Below are 24346 nucleotides of genomic sequence, written 5' to 3'. Positions count from 1 at the left end.
TGATATATTTTTAAAGTCAGAGTCTGTGTGGTTTAGGTATTGCTTTCTTTGCCAAAAATCATATTTAGTTTTGCTCCTGTAATATGAAGCAAATTGCATCAGGAAGCCAAAGATAATCACATTGCTCATGGTGTGGGCATTAAGCAACTGACCAGAAGACAAAATAGAGCTTTCAGACAATACAAACAAACCAGCATAAGGATTGAGCTGGCCACAGATATGTCACAAGAAACTCAGTATATAAAGTGAAATGTCAGGGGATAATGTGTTTTATTAAAATCTCGAGCGATGTTAACTTCCTTTCAGTAAAATATTAGGCCGCAAAACTGGAAGTTTTAAAAAATGAAAAAAAAAACCTGAAGTATTTCAATTGAATGAGTAAAGATGTCTTGTAATAATTGAAGCCAGAACTAATTTGGAGGAAAATAGAGCTGTTTGTTTCTGGGACACAGTTTTGATTATACTGATCAAATGTCTGGCTCAGCGTCGAAAGGCTAGCTCCTTAAACATAGGAGAAAATCAACCAAAGAAACTGCAGGGCAATCGGAACCAAACGGAGGAGAAAACGTTTTGGTGCTTTGGAAAGCTTTATTTATTTGTAACCATCTGTTAGAAATACTTCAGACATTGTCAGATATTTGAAACCATATGCTTCGAATTTCAAAAACCTATCATTCTTTCTCAGTCAGCTGTGTTTCGGCGCAACAACTTTGTTATCAACAAAAGTGATATCATTCCGAGCAAAGACACGGGCTACTTCTAATTTCCTTCTGAACTGCTCTATATAAGCAGATGGGGCCTCTTTGTCACTTATCAGGGCTGACTCAATAGCGTAATACGAGAGAACAGTGAACAGTGTCAGAAAAAGAAAAAAAAAAGCTCACTGGAAGGAGGAATAAGAATAAATGGAAGCGAGGCCTTGCAGCGTACCTGTGTTGCCCGCACTGGGTGGCCGGTGTGTCCCTCCTGGAGACATGCTGTTTCTCTGAAGAGAGGGGTGGGCCAGAGGCAGGAGACTGTGGTTCCCCAGTGAGCTGCCTGGGTGGCTGTATATCAGGCTGTTGGGGTTGCTCACCGGGATGGAAACTGGCATCTCGTAGTTCGAAGGGGGAACGGCCTACGCAGCAGCCAGGAGGAGGAGAGAAAGAGAGAGCATGATAACAGAGGGCACAGGACTCGGCAGGCAGGCGGAGGACACCACTCTTCCCGCGGTGGGGAAAGACTGGCGCACAGAGCTGGCTTCTGAGTGGCTCGGGCACGGGAGGCCAGCTTCGTAAGGCAAAGTCGAATCCGAGACAGACGCACTTCGAGCGCGACCGTGAGCGATCCCAAAGCCACCGTCACGTGGATCCTCGAGGGACTAGGGCGGGACCGGCCGCTTTCAGCCTTGGTAATGTGGCATGCAGGAGCCACACTCCCAGGTCCACGAAGGGCACAGAAAGGAAGGCGGGAGGATGTGCTCGCTGCAGAAACGGCTCTAGTTTCGCTCTAGTTATTACTTTGGCTCCGTGTAAAGGTCTTTGCTTGCAGCTGAACTCCAGCACTGTGCAAGAGGCAGGCCGACGTAGGTATAAAGCTGCCTTTGTCACAGCCCGAGCAATAGGCCCATGGGAAAGCATGACGCTGGTTTGGACACCAGTTTCTTCAGGGAAGCCTGTCCTTCCATCGACACGTTCTAGTGAGCTCCCTCTTTTAACTCAGCTACAGCCTGCTGCCCTTTCTCCTTCTATCAGCTTCACTTTCTTAAGACCCCTTTCAGCCCAAAGTAAAAACTGTGGTTTCCTTTCTATTCCTTTATCTGCCTCAGCACACTTGTTGTAAACTCAACCAAAGATGATACGTGGTAACAAGCAGAATTATTTCCTCAAAGGAGAAATTAAATTACAGACAACCATATTTAAGACATAAATACTTATTTTTTTGGTTCCTAAGTCTCCAGAACTTGTGAAGTCACACGTATTACAACATTTCAAACATATTTATAGGCTATCCATCAACACCAAATATTTCCAGACAGATCTGAATTTAATTCTGAAGGCTAAATCTTGCCATGGCTGCTATATTGAGTCAGATGGACCAATTAGCCTCCTCTCTTAACCTTTGATTTGCTTTTGACTCCTTCTTATCGCATTTTTGTTCAGTTGAAGGTAAAGTTCCACAGGAGACAAAATTGTAGCTCTGCTCTAGAGAACACCATGCTCCACTGGCACAACTTATCATGTTTATTGGTTGCTCTTGTGCTGCTTTTAACCAGTGAACAAGCTGGACGCTGTCCCTACACAGTGTTATCCTTGGGAAGTACAAATAGCCTTTTAATTGCTGCCATGTGTCCCAGGATCAAGTAAACACCCATCTCTAAGCACATCCAGTGGAAATTTGATCTTCTTCATTTTGCACAAGGCTATGGCCAGTTCTTTCCCTTTGGCTGCGCAAATATTATTTTAAAAGGATCAGCAGTGAAGGTCTCAACACTAGCGGCTTAGCGTTCATTCTTGTTTTTTTTCAATTGCAACCCACCCGGCGGGGTTTCAGTAGCTCTTTAATTACTGCCTGGCTAGGTCTTCCTTTTTTTAACATCTTCCATTTTGGCTGCCTCGTGCGCTCTCCCTGCCTGCCTGCCTGCCTGCCTGCCTGCGGTTGAGTGGGAGAGAGGATCTGAGAGGAACAGACCACGCCTCACATGCGTGGGCTTTCAGTAGGCTGTCATTTAGATGGTGCCATCCTTCCTGTGCACACTGATCATCTCCAGCTTTGGAATCTGGGAGCCCTGTACTTCGTAGCCACAGCGACTGTGGGCACTTGCTGTGCCCACAGTTGCCAAGGCCCCTAACACCCTTTCTCCCTGTGACACCCTCACTATCACAGCCGCTGGACAGCTGTTCCCCTTGCCTGGGGACATCCAGTTCAGCCATTCACAAATCATGAAATGAAAGTTATAAGTTCACAGAATAAAAAAAAAATGCAGAAATACGAAACCAAGAATGGTTTCTGTAGCTAAGCTGTAGCCAAGCTGGATTTCACAACTGTAATGAGAAGGGGCCACAGATTTAAATGTTTTGAAAGCACGTAAGGGTTTTTCACAATTAAGCACTACCCTTTTCTTGTCGTCCACTGGAAAATCATGCAAAAGCACAAATTTCAGAACACTTGTCACGCAAACTAAAAAAGTTCAAGCTTGGTGGCCCTTTAAATAGCCTGTTAAATTGCTTCAGAACTGGAGAACTCCACTTCAATCGCATGCAAATTTATAAATAGCATAAATCTAGACAGATACACTTCACCTCCTTCGGCCATGTTGTTTAGTTCACATGTAGCTGGGGCCAGTAAAGTTGTGTCCAGTTGTAGGCACACATGCACAGCCTTGCACAAGAGTGTTAAATGAACCTTGTTAAAGGCTGTGTTAATTGGATAAAGAAGAGTAACCACCAGGGTATGAATGGGAGCACTGCAAAGTATGTTCTGAAGATATACAAAAAAACAGCACTGGCAGAATTGCAGCTGAAGCAGTAGTTATTTCTCTTAAGAGCCTGGCAAGGCATAGGAAGAACTGTTAGACAGGAATATCATGAAGGGAGATCTGTGTTAAATGAAGATAAACCTCAGAACAAGGGGACAAGCACTCTGTCGAGGGCTGGGAGAGACTCAGATGTAACCTCCCTTTCTGTGCACACAGGGTTAACATTAAATCAGGAACCTCTCATGCAGAAATCTCTGCTTTAACCCTTCCAGTGTGGTGAGCTGTTTAAATTACCAATGCGGGCACAGCATCTTAAAATTTCATGGTTTAAATGAATGTTACCGTTTGATGTAAATGCTGTTACTGCTCAAATGCATATAATTAGTGATCAATGGATCTCATACATCCAGCAATCGCTGACAGCCTTTTAAACTCTAATTACACGGAGGAAAAAAAATGATATCTCAGGAAAAATAAAAACTCTTGGCTTATCAGACTACATGGTAATTATCTTCTAGTAAACTGTTTATAATTAAACAGAATTTCATCATTATATACCATATGTGTCCTGAATTATTATGGTGAATACACTGATAATGACCCTAGCATTATATAGAGTGGGACAATAATTGCAAATACTAAGATGTAAAATGATTTTCCCCTTTTTTTGTGTTAAACGGGGCGATTAAAGGTGGTAACTGAGAAACCCACACCAGGAGGGTTAAAAAGGTTACTGCAGCAGCTAGCAGCAGACCAGCTGTTGTGTTTCTCTTTGATACTTACAGGTATTTTATGGGTCTTGATCATATTATCAAACTCTTCGTTAATTTTTTTGTATTTTTCTTCAGTGCATGGGGTGAGAGCGAGAGAAGAGTCATGATCAGGGCTTTCACAGCCCGTACTTTCCTTCTTGCTCAATGCCTGCCAGGTTCGGAGAAATACCAGGAAACAAGACAAGACAGAGAAGAGGAATGAAATGAGGCTCAGGAGTACTTACACACAATCTTTGCCTGCTGATCATAAGATCAATATCTTCATTAATCTTTCTGTACTTGTCCTCAGACTCAGGGCTGTGACCCACTGAGTCGTCTGCATCTGGGTCTGGACTGTCACAGCCATTTAGCCCCTTCTTTCTCAACGTCTGAAACAAATAAGTGGTCAAGTTCAAAGGGCTGCTTACATGGGCAGAAAAAAAGAGACACGCACCTACGGACAAAAGAAAGGTTACAAACGAGAGCAGGCCATTCAACCCATTGAGAGCCCATTGCGGTTTCTAGCAGCTAGACCTCACCCTGCTGCTCCTTGAAAGAAACCGAAGATGTCATCGAAAAGCAATCTAGTATTTGAAAATCAACAAGCGGCTCAAATGTGTTAATCTCTCTGCACTTGGCCTCAGACTCAGGAGGGTACTGCAGTCTCCTAAAATGCCGCGAGTCAGTACCGCAGGCACTGTGACACCTTGTATGCACAACTCCCAGATTTGCTTAATGCCACATCATGAAGCAAAGCTGTGGGAAAGTGCAGATGTGTCTCTGAGGAACTGGGGGCCAACGTGAACTCAAGACGTTTTAATAAACTGCAGTGCGGCGCAACAATACTGGCCAATTTTGGAGAGCAGCGATGATGTGGCGGCTTGCTCCGCTAAAAGATCAGCGGTATGAGAATTTTCTTCAAAACAAAGGCGGAACCCAGAGACTGTGGGAACACTTCCGAGGGTCCCTGGTCACTGAATTGGTCTTTTATGGCAATGTTGACATACTGGGACAGGGAGAAAAGTGTATTAATTGGTGCTCACTGCTTTCTGACCCCCTCACTTTAGTGCACCAGGGTGGGACGGTCTTGGAAAATGTCCTGCAGGCTGCAGGAGGTGACCAGCTGATCAGGTCAGCAGTGGGGTCAGCGGTCACCTCCTGAATGACCCCCCCATTTCTTGTGGGTCAGAATGTTGTGCACTTTTTTATTCATGGGGGGGGTCAACTGCATTTTCTTTATTAGGTAAATTGGTTGGTTACCAGTTTAACATGTTTACATTTTTAATACTGTTAACCTTTATTCAATTACACTAGGGCTCAGTGGGCTTTCTCTCTCTCTAAACTACAACTATTTTATTATTATTTAATGAGATCTGATTTAGCGGTATTTTGATACTGCAAAGTGCTAGGCTAATTGAAAGAACAAAACAGTTTTTACTGATATTGCTAAAACACGGTGAAAACTGACAGACATAAAGCATTCCGAAATAAAATGTAAGAAGATATTTGTGACCGCAGCCCCCAACTCCACACTTAATCTTAGAGCCCAAAACAAACTTCATCCATTAAAACGAAACTGCTGGAAAAACAGAGTGTTAAAGAGTCTTTTTTGTAAGAAAACACATAAGAAAAGAAAGAGGGGAAGGTAATAAATATAAAAAGTGAAATTAATTCAAAGACGCAGTGTGTACTTGCTTCTTATTTCTAATCTTTCCAATACAGTTATTCTCTTTTAGTACAGGAGTCCCTAAGCTCTCTGTAAATGGCAGTTTCTAGTTTAGCCACCTGATGGCCACATTCTGGTAGAAATCAATGCTTCAGCAGAAGACCTGCTTTCCTGTCTCCCAGGGAAATTAATCTTTTTCAGTTTTTTTTTCTTCACCAAACCTATTTTTTTTACACGTAGAATTTGTTTTACTGGCTGTACATCCAAAATGCTGACATATTCTGCTATGAGATCACGCACGTCAGAGGAGTTCAAGCTGTATGTACGTGTTTTATTCTGTATGAAGGGATGAAAGAGACCAGATAGTTAGATGTTTCATCAAAGCCTCCTTTTTCCAGATTGACTCACTTTAATAAAAGGGGATTAGTGTAGGGGAATATTATCGGGCTGCTACTGTCTAAACAGTGATTGCTTCACATTATACTAGAGGCTTTCATGTGAGTGTTGTCTTCAGACTACAGTAATTAAATTTACTTTAGAACAGCCTGTATTTGATCTGAAATGAATGAGAGAAGCCAGACAGGTTATTCTCTCTCCTCCTTAATCTTCTAATTTGTGCAATGCAGTCCTAATAATTAGAAAATACATATATATATATACTTAGTCATCTGGATGAGACTGAAATGTATGGATCTTGCATCTTTGCATTTAGTATATAATATACTGTATGATTAATAACTCAGTTAATCTTTCAGTTAAGATTTTACAAATCACAACTTATTTTCCAACGAACAGCTCCACTTCCTATGCCAGTGTTAGCCGTTCTCAGAGAAAAGTGAGACAAAGGTTGGTCAGTATATCAAAGTTGATGACTTTTAGTCTGATTTATTATGTCTCTGCCAGATGACATGACATACAGTATATCACGTCCCACAGCAGTTTTATGACGGAGAATCGAGAGCTTTAAAAACCCATGCCTCTGGATTACTATGTGGGTCTAAACTTTAACGAGAAATTGGCTGGCAGAGACAGTTGGCAGATCTGAGGGCATACTTTCGAAGCTTGCCAGATAAACGGGTTCACAAATACTGCCCTACCTCCCTCCTGACAGGATCACATTTCACAGCTTTCTGATAGAGAACTCCGATAGCGAGATGCCTGGCTTGGCTGTCGCTGGGGGGGGGATTTCTTCAGGGGTCGCTGTGGGCCGGAGAGCGCCAGCGTCAGGCGACCAGAAGGCACGTGGCTTGGCCGTGCTTTCTGCCAGGGCTCAGCAGTTTCCGGGCCGGCCCGCGGCGACATCACTGGCCGTCAGCAATGCGACTCATTCGAGACATCCACACCTGTCAGCAGCCCTGCACCTGTCCTTCTCAGCCGCCGGGGTAGGGGGGGGGGGGGGTGAGGAGGGGTGCCTGCTGGCCGCCAATCGGGGGGCATGGCTCGCAGGCATGGCCATAGAAGGCTCGCTCTCTCCGGCCTCTGCGGCCCGCCGCCCCGAGCTTCGGTGTCACGCCATCTGGGACACGCTAATGCTCAAAACAAAACCCGGCCAGCTCCGAGACGCAAATCAGAGGCTGCTCGTCTGTTCTGCTTTTCCGTTTCCAGTCTTTGTATGAGACCATGTATGTATTATCATAATTATTAAAACTGATACTCAAGACATGGTTTTAATTCTTTGTACATTCTTTAACACAGCGATTTTAATCCATTCACTAGTCATTAGCCAAGAATGGTCTGATCAGATATAGAACAATCACTCAATTTCACTTTTTACTTTTGTATCAGCAACACTTCCTATTGTGATATCAAGGATTTCCGGAATAACACATACAGTATTGTGCAAGATCAAATATTACAAACACTAAAGATAATATTTTTAAAACCTGCCGCAGACCTATATCATGTAATATATTTTAATCAAAGAACATTTTTTTTTGTCTTTTCCTAACAAGACATCTAACCCCACCAGAAAGTCTCAGTGACTTGGAGCTAAAACTGTTAACGGGTGTAGTAAACAAAATCAAAAAGCAGCTGACTGGCTTCATCTGAAGTGCTGCGAATCCGGGGGGAAAGAAACTTTTTCACTCATTCTCGGCCTTCCCCTTCGGAGCTCTGCTCCTAATTAAACCGCTTCTTCATCATTCTCCCTCGGCTCGGCTTGTCAGGGCACTACTTTGTGCCATGCAGAATGTAGACATGGTGTCCTACATATCCTCATCATCTGTAACCTTCAGCTCAAGACTTGCAGCTAGGAGAGCACAGCACGGGGCTGGCTCAGGCTGTGGAGGGCCGCCAGCTGACGCCAGCCCATTGCCTTTTGTGGTGAACATCTTGCTCAAGCCTCCACGAGAGGCACATCAGAAACCCCCTGTTTCCCCTGTGGCTATCCTGTATCCCCCCTCACTTCAGCTTGTGAGGTGATTGGTTCAGATATAGGACCTGGTGCCTTGCTTTCTAAAGGGACTTGCAGTGCTCACCTTCAAAGTGAAGCTGTTCTTACATGTTACGCTTTCTTTTAAAAAAAAAAAACCTTCAGAATTCAATACTGGGAGAGACTACAGGCTTAGTACATGCCTCAGCACAGTATTTCAGTCATATGACTCTCTGCTTCCTACAGTCAGACTTTCCTGACATGTCCTCATTCTGCTAACACCATTGTAACGACCACACTCAGATGTTTCGCTCAGTATCAGCAGTGGCCTTTTAAAAGCAAAGCTGAAGATGTGATCAAAAGAGTGCTTTTTGTGTTTAGAAATGAACAAAAAAAATACATCTCAGCACGACACTCTGCAGCTGTCCAAGGCCTTGTCTTCCTACAGTGGATAAGTCTGGTGCCGAGTGAAACTGATGTTAAAGTTCATGTGGACAGTGACCATTACAAGTAGGGGGGTGACAGACATCACTAATTCTATATCCTCCAAATGAATATCCCCTCAGACCAATTATTATCACTGGTAAGCTTGTTTACTGTGCAATATCAAAATTCACTGCATCAGAATATCATCACAAAAGGCAACAACCCTCTGTGCCTCTACTAGATTTCCAGACTGTGGCTACACAGAAAAGGACAGAACCCATTTAAGTCCTGGATTCCTATTTGTATTGTTAAAACCAGGCTTATGTTGGAGAACAGTTAGATTTATTTTCTAAATAACACAAAACTTGTTGGCACTGAAGTAGTCCAATTAAGACTGAATTACATCATTCTGTTCTGCAGTTATGCCCACTCAGCTGAAGGCAAGCAGGTTTGTTTTTGTTTTTCTCTGAAAAGGGACATTTTAGCTATTAATTTTAGAAAACATTGGTAAAGCATTAACGCCTGAAATAAGACTGAGCGGTACATTATCTCATGAAACATTAAACCTTCTGAGCTTAGCCATCTCACTCTCACCTTAAAACAGTGCCATTTGAGATGAATGCTACACTACTTCTAAAACACAGCACCTTACACACATTTGCTAAACAAAACAAGACAGTTCAGTATGTCAGCATTTCTGACTGTAAGGTATATGATGAGTGCCTCTTTTCCCCACAACAGTGCTTGAGTACTAAAAATGTACTACAAAACGAAATTATAAGAGAGCAAAATTATAATATTCGAGTATTGATAAACAACAAAGTTGTTTTGATACCTGCTTTTTTTAAAAAAAAAATGATTATCCTTAAAAAATGCAGTAACATACTGGTCTTCCAAACTTCCCTTAACCGGGTAGTGGCTCTCAGGAATTTTAAAGAGGACAGAGTTTGCTGTTTTCTGTAAGAAACGCAGACACACATTTTAAAACTACACTTACGCAATGAGGATTCAATCCTAGCTCCCTGTGGACTCAGAGAAAAAACAACGTCACCCCCTAGACAGCTGATAACTCTACCACACCAAAAGACCGGGCTCTCTACTGCCATCGAGTTCCTACACCGTCTTGATTTCAGAGGGGGGTGATGTCACTCCGCCAACTAGTGCACTAAGGCCTGTTACACTTAATAAGCTGACTTAGTCGGATTCTTTTTTAGTCATTTTTGTAATATACTGTCACTGCGAGCTGTTTATTTCTACATCTTGTCATTAATATTAAGTGTAATAACGTATCATTGTTTTATGCGTCTCTGTGTTAGGTGAAGTATATTCACCTCAATGTTCCCTGCAGCTGCTGAGACAGTAGTGTGTGGTGGCCTAGCTTTACCTACACTTCTTCAGATATGGTGGTATGCAGTCTGATTTAAGTAAAAGAAAGGCTAAAGTTATAGTCGGCCTGAAGCTAAAGTTCTGATATGGTTTTTAACAACAGATGTGCATGATAAGACCTTTTATACTTTTTTAATAAGTATATTAAATTGGTAAAACTTTCCTTATTCCTACTTCATGTCAAGGAAACTCCTAGTAATTTAAGTGAAAAAATTATATGTATATCTTTTGTACAAGAATTATTATTTTCTGGTTAGCGCTGTTGAAATGCTATGCTTTTATTGATTTAGCATACGACACAGCAATAATTTTTAAATGATATGTATTTATAACATATCTTAAGACATCATATAACTGGATTCCTCCCAGTCAATGTTGTTCAGCGCGGACGTAGCCCACTGCAGAACTAGATTCTGAGTGCAGTCTCTGTTAATTTACAAGGAAAAAAACTGTGGTTCTTAAAACACAAGGATCCCCTTCACAGACTCACTGCATTCTAGGCAGACTCCTGGAGAGCGACATTGTTCAGCTTCTGCCAGTACAGAGCTGAATGGCAGGCTGATCAAAACGGCTGAGCATATTAAAAGCAGATTCTAAGAAAAAACGGGAAAGCCTCCATTTCATTATCTGTGGTTTAAACACACCAGAACCATGCAGCAGGCATTCCGGCAGACAACGGCACTGAAAACTGGAGCTGTGTTCTGATGGCATCACTCGAAAACCCCTGATGCAAAACGCCATTTTCATAGCACTGTATAATCTGGAGCATTTCCAGTGGTTTGATCCACTTTGATTCAATCTGTAGCAGCTGTGCATCATTTGAAACCATTGGATTGGTGACTTTTCCATAATTTGCCTCCTTTGAACACTCCAAATGCTATAATAAGGAATCAAAGACATAAACATGTGATTTTACAACCCAAAGTAAAGTGCCAGTGTATTTTGTAATAATGCACTTTAATATGTAATTATAGCTGTCTGAGGGATGACATAGGATGCGTTAGATGAAAAAAGAAATCTTTAGATATTCAATCTGTGAGGATTTACTGAATATTTAATCCGTCACACAAACAGCCAGAGGATTACAGCTGTGGCTGTACAACAACTGCAATTCACAAGCAAAATATTAAAGAAACTGTAAGGGTCATGAAACATCAAATTACACGTTTAGAGAACTCAATGGTGATCACGTGGAGTGTGTTGTTTACAGTGAGTTTTAATAGTCGGGGCTGAATGCGTTTCCACTACTGACATCAAGGAGCAACGTTTCCAGGCAGTTTTCGAACTGGGGGGGGGGGGATTTCTCAGATCTTCAGACAGGCAGCATTGGAATACGAAACTGCGTGTAACATTTGGAATAAAAACAGCGCTCGTCTTTTCATCGGGAGCGAGATCTAAGTTAGGTGACGGCTGACCTGCCAGCGGGAGGAGCTGCAGTTGTTTTCTGCTGTAACGCTGAAGGAAGAAAGACTTGGGGGCTGCAGATGAACTACAGGGACAAACTCGCTTGTTTTCACACACGCGGTGGCTCCGGCTCTAGGTTCACTGGGACTGTGCCACATTTTTGCCCTGTTTTTCCATGTCTGCTTTAGGGAGACAATACGGCAAATTCATTTGAAACCTCGGCCAATACGCCCCACTGACACAATGCCAGCAGTGTGAGTCAATAAAGAAGACGCTTGTGGCCGTGGTCCCTTACAAAAAGCAGCAGGGAGCCCGGCAGGCAAGATGAACAAAACGCTTTATAATGGAAGGAAGAGCTCCAGTCTGGCCGATGTGAGCAGATACAAGGACTCTGATTCTTTTCGGAGTGAGTCAAAGCCCTCTCCATCAATTATCAGCTTTTGTCTCCCGAGCCTTATCACCAGCAACACTGCAGGAAGGGGACTGGGTCTGACTACAACAATGAACAGGCGTTTGACCTCTTGGTACTTTGCTGCCGTCTCCACACCCTACCCACACCAAGCCGAGACAGAGTGCCCCGTACGTATGATTCCTAAAATAGCTCCTGATTATTCGCGATTTTCCATCCTTCCATCCAAATGCTGAAAAAAAGTCTCACAAAATACACGAGCATCAGTTTTCTTCTGCTTGGTGCACAAAAGCTGACATGTTTCAGAGTTTTCTTTTGTGCTGTACATTGTCAGGCGTCAGCTGCAACACAAGCAAAAAGTGTTACAGTATCTTAGCATCCAATATTTTGTCTCCCCTCACACTGCGGGATACGGTAATTTCCAAAACTGCCTTGATGGATATATCAGACTGTGACATTAGATGTGTGCGTCATTTTGATAAAAGCACATGTGCCACCCGGAATACATTCATGCTCAAAAACTGCATTGATTTCAAAACAAAGTTTACTTTTCTATCTTGGGATGAGGCAAATAATTTTGCCAAAACAACAGAGGTAAACAGGTAGAAACTGCAAGGGGTTTTAAAAAGTTGGAATTACTAACAAGGTGATTTTCTATTTCTTTGGAAGCGAACTGTCTTTCTAACCATAAAGCTGATAAAGTAGCCTAATGAATTATATAGTGCTTGTCTGACTTTTTACATTTTGGATACTTTTAATGAGATAAGATCACTTTATTGGCCATATACAATTTCTTGTATTAGGAATTTGTCTTTTTGCATACCCCAACTTGCTCTCCATGAGACACACAGACAGGGAGAGAAGATGGGGGTCAGAGCGCAGGGTCAGCCATTGTACAGCACCCCTGGAGCAGTTGGGGTTAAGGACCTTGCTCAGGGGCCCAACAGAGTAGGATTCCTCTGCCGGCCACAGGATACAAACCGGCAACCTTCCAGCCACAGGCACTGATCCTTAGCTACAGAGCCACCACACCTCCTATGAGGCAAAGGGTGTAGAAACCAGGTAATATCTGGTAGAAATCCTTTCTTAAATAATTCTGCTGATATGTCACACCACGAAAAACTTAGCTTGCCCGATGATCATATTTCTACAGGTTTCTACGATCGCTGCTAGTCGGACCTCTCCGCTAAGCGGTACTATAGCTACACATCTTGCGGTCTAAAAGAACAACAACTCATCGACATCATCCATTAGCAATCGCACAAAGCAATACACATGGTGTTGGACATGTTGTGGCGATGTAAAAAAAAGCCAAAGAGCCTTTGTATACAACAGTGCACTTGAAAACCCTCTTTCTCAACAGTGTGAGGGCATAAATAGTATTCATGTGGTGGCTCTCTCTGTCCCGTGGGTCCCTAAGGCATTTTCTCTCACTGTGAAAAGACATTAGCTACAAACTAGCATGGCGAAAGGCGGGAGGGTACTTGGGCTTGAAATTTCCTTTAGCTATTAGAGACTTTGGAAAACAAAGCTGTCCCTTTCATTTCTTAAAGTGTTTACAATCTCCCTGAAAAAAAAAAACTGTATCCTTGGGCTAAAATGTTTATTGGCACCTAGCAGTCTGAAGGCAGAGTCTTGTGCCTGTGGTTTTCAAGGGTACTTTATCATCGGCTGCATTCTCAGAGGGATCTCTGAATGAATAGAGCAGGGTTACTCAGACTGCTATTCCACGCCTATTCTTCTCCATTTTCCTTGGCACGAGTGTGAGCCAAATCTATTTTTAGCTGTGCTGCTTGCTATTTTTAGACAACTACCGGTTATGAGGCATTTATTAGGGAAAGAATACAAAAAAATACAAAGGGGGGAGGAGAGCCAGAGCCAGCTCCCAGGCACAGAGTTTGAAACCGGCTTGTTTTAACGTGTATCTCCAGGCCATTCAGCTGCTTCCAATCTGAAATGGGGCAAGAAGAGAGAAAAGAGAATTCAACAGTTCTGGCTTTATAAATAACCTCGCCTCCTGGCGAGAACACCCAAACGCAACAAGCTGTTATTATGTTGGAAACAGTAAGTCCAAGAGGAAAAAAAAACAACAAAATAAACAAAGAAAACTATTGGAACATTTGGGGGCTAACACAGCTTTGAAGGGTGGGGGGAAGCTTCACAGGCATGTAATGTGTGACAGTTTTTATGCTACTTTGGAGTTTGTTTGCAACTGTCTACGTTGTTTAAAAAAGAGACCACATGGCTTGTACACTAGGCCCGGTTCTATTTTTAACAGCTATGTATAGAGCCTCACACAACCCAAATCTAACTGCAATTTTTTGCAGAAAATAAATGGCAAATATAATTTAAGCTGTCCCCACAAAAGAGAGATGTACTTCCTTTCTCTAATACTTCTGTATGTCTTTTTTATTCTTTTTAATCATCAACAGTTGTTTCGTAATTAACCTACATTTAATTTCACGCTTCGGTTAGGTACAAAAAAGTGAAAGCCTGAATCTTTTAAGATATGCATATTCTTCAGTCACGATCTGAAACAAGTGGTAAGAGAATCGTGTCCTTACTAGCCCCTTAACTGTTACGTAACCATCCTCAAAAGGTAATTTACTTATTCCAGCAAATCCGATTCTCTGTTTAATCCTTTGCATACAAGGAAAAAATATGGCTGAACTGAACTAATAGTGCTCATTTTCAGATATACAAACAGGAAACAACTTTCAACCTTCTACTAAAAGCTAAATGTTTTTTAAAGAATTATGTAGATTTATTAATAAGGACATTAAACAGACATCTCTAATTTTAAAAATAACAATGAGTCATTTTTTAAAATAAAAAGCAACTACAGTATATATCCATTTCTTTCCAGCACTGCGGCATATATCCAGTAATTGTCATTAAACAATGTAATAAGGATTCAGAAGTTACATGTTGGAAAGAAAATTAAACAATTTTGTTTTCTGTCACAAGTTAAAACGTGAATGATTTTACAGATCTCACTCATCTAAACCAAAAACAATATTAATGAATAAAATTAGAAGATTAGACTAACAGTTTAAAGGCATATCATGTTGTAGAAATCTGTTGATGTTCAAGTAAATGATTAAACATTTTCTTAATTAAGTCAAGGGAAAAGGTCTGATGCAAATTAGCCTGAAATCAACCTAATTAATTAGCAAGCCTGTTATATTAAAATATTAAAATCAAGCAATTTTCTTTTTGCTGAAATAAACATTGCATAAGCAATTTAATGAACCGGTGAGAATGTTTATTTTTTTCATGCAACAGTTTTAGGGATGAAATTACACATCGCTCCTCACACATTTCAACACAAGACAAAACATACCAGGTTGCACATCCTAATGAAAAAGCTTTTTAGAATCTCATTAGCCAGGCAGCTAGTCATTAACACTGTGACCTTTGGAAATAATTAACAGATTTTTTTTCCTCTCCTCTCCTCTCATTCAGAAGTTCTCTGTGGGTAAGGGAAAAACGGTCTGCTGCTGGCTTTCAAGATTTAAGAGAGATAATTCAGATTAGGCTAATTGGGGAGATGGGATTGTCAGATTCCTTTCAGACACAGCACACTGTCCATGTGGCAGGTCATGTGCAGGGTGGCTTTGTCACCTGAATGCCATTCAATAATCCTCACTGATGATGCCAAGTCTTATGCGTCAGCAAACCCCTGCTTCTTCGATGCCACTGCACAGTCACAAGGGGATGTTTCAGTAAGCTTTCAGAAACGTGTACCTGTTAATGCCAGTTTGTCAAACACATACAACGGCAGGCTTTGAAAAGACAAAAAAAAATAGAGATCTTGCCTCTGACCAGCTGCTGGACTTTCAGATCTTTAAAACTGATTTTTAAATAATTTGCCACAAAAGGTCACCTTGAAGCTTTCTTTAGAATCCACTGTGCATGGTCTCTTCAGCGTAGCCAATTTTGGTAAATATCAGAGCTGAAGCTGAGGATCGAACCCTTGTCTTGATGTGAAACATCCTTCGATAGAGCAATTAATGAAACAAGGCATTATCATACACTGAGTGATATCTAGAAACAGCCCACCTTTCATGCTGTTCTGAGTGGTTTTCGACAACACTTTATTCAATATTCAGTTTCAAGTAATGTATTTAGTCCAAGCAGGTTAACCACAGATACAACACAAAAAATGGTGCAATTGTATTATGCTGTTTATGATTATAGTACAATGATTTATGAATGTTTAATTTGTGACACTCCGTCCTCAGACATGGGTGGATTTGTCTGGGTTTTTGTGATGTGTAATTACATATTTACATATGTGCAACTGCATTATCTAAACACACAAGCAATTATGACCAAAGAAAGAGGCATGAGACAAAGCCAGAAAGTTAAACTGTGATGTTTTACCGTTTTGATGTTATTTACACATGAATAACATACAAATAGTAAAAAAGATAATATTTTTCCAACTTGAACTGTATGGTTGGATGTATGACTTTTTATTAGCGATGAAACTGTGGCTTTACTGTTCAGTTACGATTCCTGATTGGATTTTGTTTCTGTCCAATAAACAGTAGCACAGGTTTATCAGTAAACACACAATAAGAGTTGGCTCAAGACCTTGAGGCAATTCAGCAATGCTATAGGTGTCTTTCCTAATTTTTTCAAGTTAGAGTTGATTATGCTAAGAAATAAAAAAAATTGCTTCTTTTTTTTTCCTCCAGTCCTGAAAAAAACAACCAAACTACCCTGCAGCACAGACATGAGAAAGGGGTTTTTTTTACAGAAGAAAGGGAACATTTGGACTTTATCTTCTGCCAGGATTCCCACAAAATCCGGTCTCTTTCTATAGCACTTGGTGACTTTCCTTGCTCCGAAATCACATCAGCTACACTATTTAAATGTTAGAGAAACAGCTAATAATAAAGAAATGCCAATTGAAGATAAATAACTAAAAAGCAAAGAGCAATTTCATGTCAAGCATGTGTAATCTCTAGTTCCACAGGCTCTGCTGTAATTATTAAGAACATCCTAGCCTTCTTTCTAACTTTTGATGTTTCCAGGTGGGAGACCTTTAATGAGAACCTTCAACGGCCAGCAACTCGGGGAATAATGTTTACATCATATATAGTCCTGCAATTCAAGGCTTACAAAAGCAAAAGGAGGGACCAAACAAAAAACCCATCCATCCACTTGCGCCAACCTCTTAGCGCAATACAGGGTGACAGTGAGCTGGAGTCCATCCGGGAAGCCTACAGGTGTCTGGCAAGGCACACCGTGGACAGGACACCAGTCCTTCACAGCACACACACATGCTGATGGGGGACAATTTAGAGGCAGGCGGCTTACCTAGACAGCATGTCTTTGGACAATGGGAGAAAGCTGGTGCACTTGGAAGCAACCCACCTGCAAACTAAACACACAAAAGCCAACCACAGGCCCGAATTGAACCCAGGACCTAAGTGATGTGAAAACACCATGCTACCTTTAAATTGAATTATTTTTGTTAAAGGACTGCTTTTGTCAAATTTCTGTTTAATTTTCTGAACGTAGTGCCTTCCTTTGTTTATATATTTTTTCCTTTTTATAGGACTAATTCCGGTAAGAAAACTAACGATTCAGTCAGTCAGCTGGAAAGAGAGCTGAGGTACCGACTTTTTCATATAAAACACACTCCCTGGTGCCTGTGCCATTATTCACATTTCAAACAGTGTATTGACAATACACCTCTGGCCGACACTCCTTTATATATGATGCGTGCTGGCACAGAAAACAAGGCTTTTCATTTGGTCGTTCTTAGAGGACGCACAGTTCAAGCTTTCATTGCAAAGGATAAGACATCTGCAAGAGCACCCAGAGACCAAAGCTCTTTAGTCTGTATAAACATTGCTGAAGAGCTTTCACAGTCCTCTGCGCCATTACACCAACAACGCTAATTATCAGCCAAAGACATGCTAATTACATGGAGCTTCATCGCTAATGTAAAGACCGCTTTTCAGCCACCCACACACTTCAGAGCTCTTTTCTCCTCTGCCTTGAGGCAATTCAGGCTCTTGAAAGGCTGGACAAACTTTCTTATGTACTAACACTGGAGCTGTACGGGCCCAGCACAGTCAGCTGATTATCTGCCAGCACTGCTTCAAGTCTCCTAGCCCCTGCACCAGGCTTCTTACTCACACTGCACACATAACAGGAAGCTTCGATTTGTTCCCCGGCAATATCCAATGACATAACTCAAGAGCTCATGAGTCTCAGCACAAAAGGAGCCGTGGTGATGGAAATCAGCGCGCTGACGCGTGTTCGAGGTCTTATAATGTTATAATTGAATAGGATACTGCTGAGCAACATTACGTTAGATCCCTTACTCAATCGAGGAAAGAGGCCCAGAATAAAATGTGTCAAATAATACGGACTTTTATTTTTCCTGCACATTTGTATCACTGAAGCTTGACATTTCATCTAGGCTTGTTGCCAGGTTCGGGTCACATCCTTTTTTCCCTTACATCTCCCCCCTTACAGATCTGTGTTACACAATATCTGTAACGCAGAGTTCCCTTTCTGCAGGCAGATATTGGAACCCAAGAGAAAGTCCAGTGCTCAGACTTTCTCGTCGGTGTACAGACAAAGATAAGGGGTATTTTGCTTTTTAAACATGCGGCGCAGAGCCAGTAAAGCTATGCCTTTTGCATCATTTACAGCGGAAAGCGTAGCGAACGTCAGTCCTGCACACCCAGCTGCAGGTGGTGTTATTCCGCAGCCCACTTGGATTTTACATCCGGGAGAACTGGGAGGGGAGACTGAAGGATTGAGCTTGCATTATGAAAGGTCAGCTGTGGGGAAACCTTCCATTTGTCGTTGGATTAATACTGAAAGCTAAAACTTTCAATGACTTGCTCAAATCACAGAGGGCTTTTGGGAAACCAGAAAACCCTGCTATAGCTCTACTTTATCTATAGGAACCATCTGGATGTAAACTCTTTTCTGTCGATCTCAACAATTGAGAAGGAAAGCGGCATGAGCTGTATCTACCCAAAGAGCTCAAATGAAGCATGTTGTCAATCTAACCCACAGCTAACAGAAAGGAGACACAACGTTTAATTCTGACTTTCCATTCTGATAAGACAGAAACACCCAGTGCTGTCGTGAGTCTCATCCGTTAGCCAACAAAATCAAAGTCTGACGTGCCCAGAATGTGAGCTGATGTTGACTGGGTCGCTTTACAGTGCAAACCATCAGGTTTTGTCTTCCTAGGACTGAAACGTATGTCATGATCCGTGTGCAAAGAAATCTCAATTGCACTCCAATCTGAAGTGAGTCTTGGGATGGGGGGGGGGGGGGTCACTTAATTATGCTGAATGCACAGCCATTCTGTTCCTTATTCTTACATGAGTGCACGAAGTTTGCGTTTGCCACATCAAACACTGTAAATTCCCTCCCCATGGTCTGTACACGCTACCTGCACCTGCTTCTTGACCTTTGAAATGGCACATGTTTCTGTAAATCTCTCCTCCCGTATCAGTGGAGATGAAGCAGGCATCAAGAAGCTCAGTCCCACGGCAGACCACCTTCCATTAGAGCGTACTCGGCCGTTTGTAAGCCTGTTGCATAACAAGGTCACTCTGGACTTAGGAATCCTTGAGGATATTCTTTTCATCCTTAAACTGACTTTGCAACTCCTTTGTCACTCCAGCTTGCAACTTAAGCCACAGCTACCTCTGCTTGTCACGGGCTGTCAAAGACGTTCACTCTGCTGATGGGTCAACATGTTTCCTATCTTTAGAGAAATACAATAAGCTTACACGCTTTATACATTTCTAAGTAGTACGAACTGTAAAGTAATGATTTTTTAAAATGCTACTTATTAACAGGAAAATGAAAAAACTGTGTCTTTGGATAAGAAGCAGCCAGCTATTATCAGTCTGAAAGTACAAAGCTGATATCATTTTGCTATGAAAGGCCTAAGGGAGATAGTGCCCTTACCTCAACAATATCTGAGTTTGTCCGGCTCTCATGTGGCTCATTATACTCTGTGTATTTCAGCAGCACCTTGTCCATGTCTGTGCTGGCGTACTGGAACAGTTTGTTAGTGCTGTTGAAGATGATCAGAGCGATCTCACAGTCGCACAGAACACTCAGCTCGTAGGCCTTCTTCATTAACCCAAACTTTCTTTTTGTAAACGTCACCTGCAGAAAAAGGAGACAAGGCGTCATCAGCTAACAAGCACAAAAATCCTGCTGTTCAGCTATGTTATTTTTATCTTTACGAGAGCACACGGCTGCAATCGCCTGGCATCCCATTCAGGGTGTGTCCCGCTATGTGCCCACTGCTTGCTGGGATAGGCTTCAGCTCCTCTGCTCCTGTATTGGGTAAAGTGTTATGGATAGGAAAGAAAAAGACAGGGATCCGCAATGGCAAGTAGCACTGCTTCAAACACGTTTGTGAACCTCAGGACTTGTGTTTCTCTCATTTGTACAACAGCAGCAAACATTTTTCTTTGAAGACTGTTTTTTGACACATGGTTTGCCCTTAATGCTTTAGAAACAATTCGACAGCGCATTAACCCACATGACAGTAGCCTGAAAGGTTTCTTTAAGGGGTTTTGGAAAGGCTTCTAAGTTTTCATTTTCAAGCAGCACTTAAGCTTATCCTAAACTACTTGTAAATGAATAACAGAAAAGTGATCATGTGTGCTGGACCTACACCTTATATCCTCTATGCCAGTGCTTTAAATGTAAAGACGTGCATTAAAGCCAGACCCTGGTTTCAAAATGTGAAACTTTTAAACCACATTGATTCACCTTTCTTCTGCTAGACGTCTTGCGACTTGTCCCTTACAATGAAATTAGGAGGTTGCAGCTCGCTCCCAAAAATAAACCAAGGCCTATTCAGAAAATAAGAAAAACTCGACGTGTCCGACGCACGTTAACGTCTTCCCACAAAAACCACATATGCCATCTACATGCTCGGGCCTTGTTCTTTCACCTCAGCACAGAACGTCTCCTGCTATTCTTGTGTCTCAGCCTTGCAGCGACCTGGGCGAAGTCTACGGCCCTTCACTGCTCTTGTTATCCATACTGTACGAGCCATAAATAAGAACAGAGCCTGTGGTACAACTTGTTTTAACTAGAGACCAAGGTTACGCCTACGTGATACTGAATCACACAACTATCTAAGATGAAAGGGCAGGTTTAAGACACTTGAACTGCAAAGCTCTACAAACACAGCCCATCTCTCCCCCTGGTGCAGAAAGTCTGAAGATGAATACGTGTATAGTCATGAAATCGTTAATTAACCCCTTTGGTAGATGAAGTTCAGAAGTGTGTTGAATACGACAGGCAGACTGAAAATCGATGTTATTAATTATTCAGCCCCTATATATTGTAGCGCATCGTGAAGAAGTCATTTTGAAGCAATTCATCAGCTTTGTTAATGTATTAGGCAAAATTGAATCCAGTGCGCTTGAGGTGAATTGTGACCTACTGCGTTAAAAAGAAGTGCGGTTCCTTGTTGTGTACCGGCACTGCTCGGGAATATGGTGAAGACTGGAGACATGTGACTGCTGCTGGACTCCAGAGTTCTCAGACTTCGACTGGCACTTTTCACCTCTGACAGGGAGCTATAAAAGTCAGAGGCAACCCTGGAAGCAGAAAGGAGCCGCTACAAAACCAAATTGTTCTCGGTGCAGAAGAGCTCAGGGGCCCTCAGTGGAAATGTGAATTCCTTGAAAGCTGGACAGTGGAGGATCGTGCTGCATCGTGCTGAGGCCTGGGCTCGCAGCGCTGTCTGAGGAGCGGCGCTGAGGGCACTCTGAGCCCCTGAGTGACCGGAATTCCCACCATAATCCCAACCGGAATCCCGGAAGGGGCAAATGGCAAAAAAGAACGTTGAAAGAAACCATCGTTTTGATTTGACTTCAAGTAGAAACACTTTTTTTCCCAGTGAGAATATCTGGGATCTGACTGTAAAATAATTACGCCACTGGACAACTGTTTAATGCAGCCAACTAATGCCAAGAGAACAGATTTCACTCCTTGAAAGTGCTTGAAAGTAAATTGTTTAGACATTTTAGCTGGTACTCTGATTATTAGGTATCATGAAAATGAATCAATGTATTTCCTACACTGCGATCAAATAATTATTTTCCCATGAAAAGAGACCTCACCTGGAGAAAGAAAAATATTGACCATTGTTATGAGTATTTTCAGTTCCCGATATCTCCAATTTGATCATACTGGACTATTCCTTCAAAATAAAAAAAACAATCTTTCAAACAGCACAGGAATTGCCAGTGATAACTAGGTTGTGCCATTACGAGAAAAAAGATCTGTATTTTTCTGGAATAACAGATGGTACACAAAGTTTCAGACTGACTTTTTGTTACATAAGAAACAGGAACAAAAGCGCAAAATTAGCTGTTAATCTCTTAGAATTAGCATACAAATCCTTCCAGCAACGATGGACATGGAGATCAGTGATAAGAATGCCAACAGCCAGCCATTTTGCTAGTGGGAACACTTTGGAGAACCTCTGCTCTAATTTTGCAGAGTCTCAGCTGCCTCAGACCAGTATGCGAGTGAAGAATAAAAAGAAAAACCTGGAGCACATGATGACTAACACCTGTGTCACAATGACTAATTGTCACTGAGAAAATCATCTCGGCTTCTTCCTCTTTTGTGCATTACTGTCTACTACTCGGACTATAAAGTAAATGAGAATGACTCAGAAACCCCAAAACACAGTCTATGGAATAATTCAAGAGAGGAAAGGGCTTGTCTTTAGTATCATTTTGAACAGTTCCCCAATCAAGAAAGTTCAAGAGCTGTGTATCAGTTTTAACGAAATGGCTGACCAAATGGTGCAGAAATGGTGGCATGTGGGGGTCAGTTCAACTATAGAACGCAGATGAAGAACAAAACAAACAAAATTCTACAGCGCTTTATTTAAAAGAACATTTTGGATGCAATGGATGTAATATGAGGCATTAACAGGATAACTGCAACCTGTAAGGTTTCCTGGAAACCACACAAGAGAGGGCAGCACTCAACAGCACTTTCGATCATTTGCGGCTCTTTAGGAACTGTGAACGAGGACGGGCAGCTGGGTTTGCACTAAGAATAAGTGGCTCATGTGGGAAAGCGAGTCAAACGCGCGAGAGGCCGAAAGCTGGAAGCCGACGAGGACAAGGCGAAGTGTCAGGGTGTAGGGGACAGAACAAGGAGCCGCCCGGAAATATGGCTGATTCGACTGTTTAGTTTCGGTCTCCTATTAATTTTTTAAAATGTATCTGTAATGCGGAGTCCACAGCTTGCAGTATTGGCTTTCCTTTGAAGCTCCAGCTGGTCATGCCAGGGAAAACGTGACATTCAAGGCCGTCTAATCCCAGCAGTCAGCCTGTATCTGCTCAAAGAGATGTCTCTGCATGCTAGGACTCTGTACTCCTACTCCTGGGGTTGGCACAGACGTCACATACAGACAGGCACACATTCAGGCTCCGAGTCACACACACACACTCTAGCACCAGTGTGCAGCCTGTCTGTACTGTGAATTACACTGTACTGATAAAAAAAGAGAAGCCTGATAATGCACAGCCTGTATTCTTCTAATATGATAATTAACCTTCTGGATAACACTTCATAATAAGTGTCATAAATGCAAAGGCAATTATTATTTAACATATTTCCTCTTGAATTCAAACATCAGTGGGTGGCACAGGGAATATTTATTACTAAGAGCCAGTTATCAGCTAAACATATTCAGCAGGAAACAATATTCACTGAAAGGACCTCATGCAATTATAAGGACCAGCAGCCGGGCCCTGTAAATCACTGTCACATGACGGGGGTAAATCTGACAATCTGAAAGGGTTCCGCAGAGCTAGATTTGTTCTTTATTCCTTCTGAATTTTTTAAATGATTAATAAAGAACAAAGAGAACGTAAAACGTTCACTGACACGGCTAAAACGATATGTTTCTGACTTACAGAAAAACAGACAGTGAGTGACTTCGCCTTCAGGGAGACAGCAGAATAAAATGAAAACCAAAACCTCAATAAAGATTAAATAAACTAAATCCAAGTATTTTTAATGCACTCTGCAGTGCATTTTCTTTAAAAAAAACCATGGCTACAAACAATGTATCAATGAGAACCTCATCATGTGTTTATCCAAGTATCAAACTTGAGATCTACTACTAGAGATCTCAAACTACAGGTAACCACTGTTCTTCTAGCTGGGGTGTGATAATGGCCAATGGAACACTGTTCTCAGTGATCTTAGTCAAACACACTTTCCTTGGAATATCTTTCAGCTGATTCTGTCACCACCGAGCTCCAGCTGAGCATAATTAGACATTTGCTCTTCAGATTTTACTTTTTACTTACTTTTTAATGTAAGTCACCTTAGGTACAAAGTGCAGTGTGATCATTGAAGCTCTTAAACCAGTGATATTACTTCAGGCAAGAGCAAATCTGTCTGCATCAAAGAACCGGATTCTACA

At 41.9% G+C, this 24346-nt stretch overlaps 1 protein-coding gene across 9 annotated transcripts in view; it reads right to left on the bottom strand.

The window, feature by feature from the left end:
- Positions 1-24346, bottom strand: part of mef2cb (myocyte enhancer factor 2cb) — a 92606-nt gene that overhangs the window by 16181 nt on the left and 52079 nt on the right. For 8 of the 9 annotated variants that reach the window (XM_088910648.1, XM_088910655.1, XM_088910647.1 and 5 more), the window contains 3 exons: positions 19831-20034; positions 4455-4598; positions 931-1117 (listed from right to left, as the gene is read on the bottom strand). In XM_088910648.1, coding sequence (XP_088766774.1) covers positions 931-1117; positions 4455-4598; positions 19831-20034 — 535 coding nt within the window. Of the gene's footprint in view, positions 1-930; positions 1118-4240; positions 4379-4454; positions 4599-19830; positions 20035-24346 lie in introns of all 9 variants that reach the window. The other variant, XM_088910653.1, reaches the window with a different exon arrangement.

The sequence above is a fragment of the Atractosteus spatula genome, chromosome 3 (genome assembly GCF_055471065.1).
Source record: "Atractosteus spatula isolate fAtrSpa1 chromosome 3, fAtrSpa1.hap1, whole genome shotgun sequence".
Classification (NCBI taxonomy): Eukaryota; Metazoa; Chordata; class Actinopteri; order Semionotiformes; family Lepisosteidae; genus Atractosteus; species Atractosteus spatula.
This window is presented reverse-complemented; position numbering and strand designations above follow the sequence as displayed.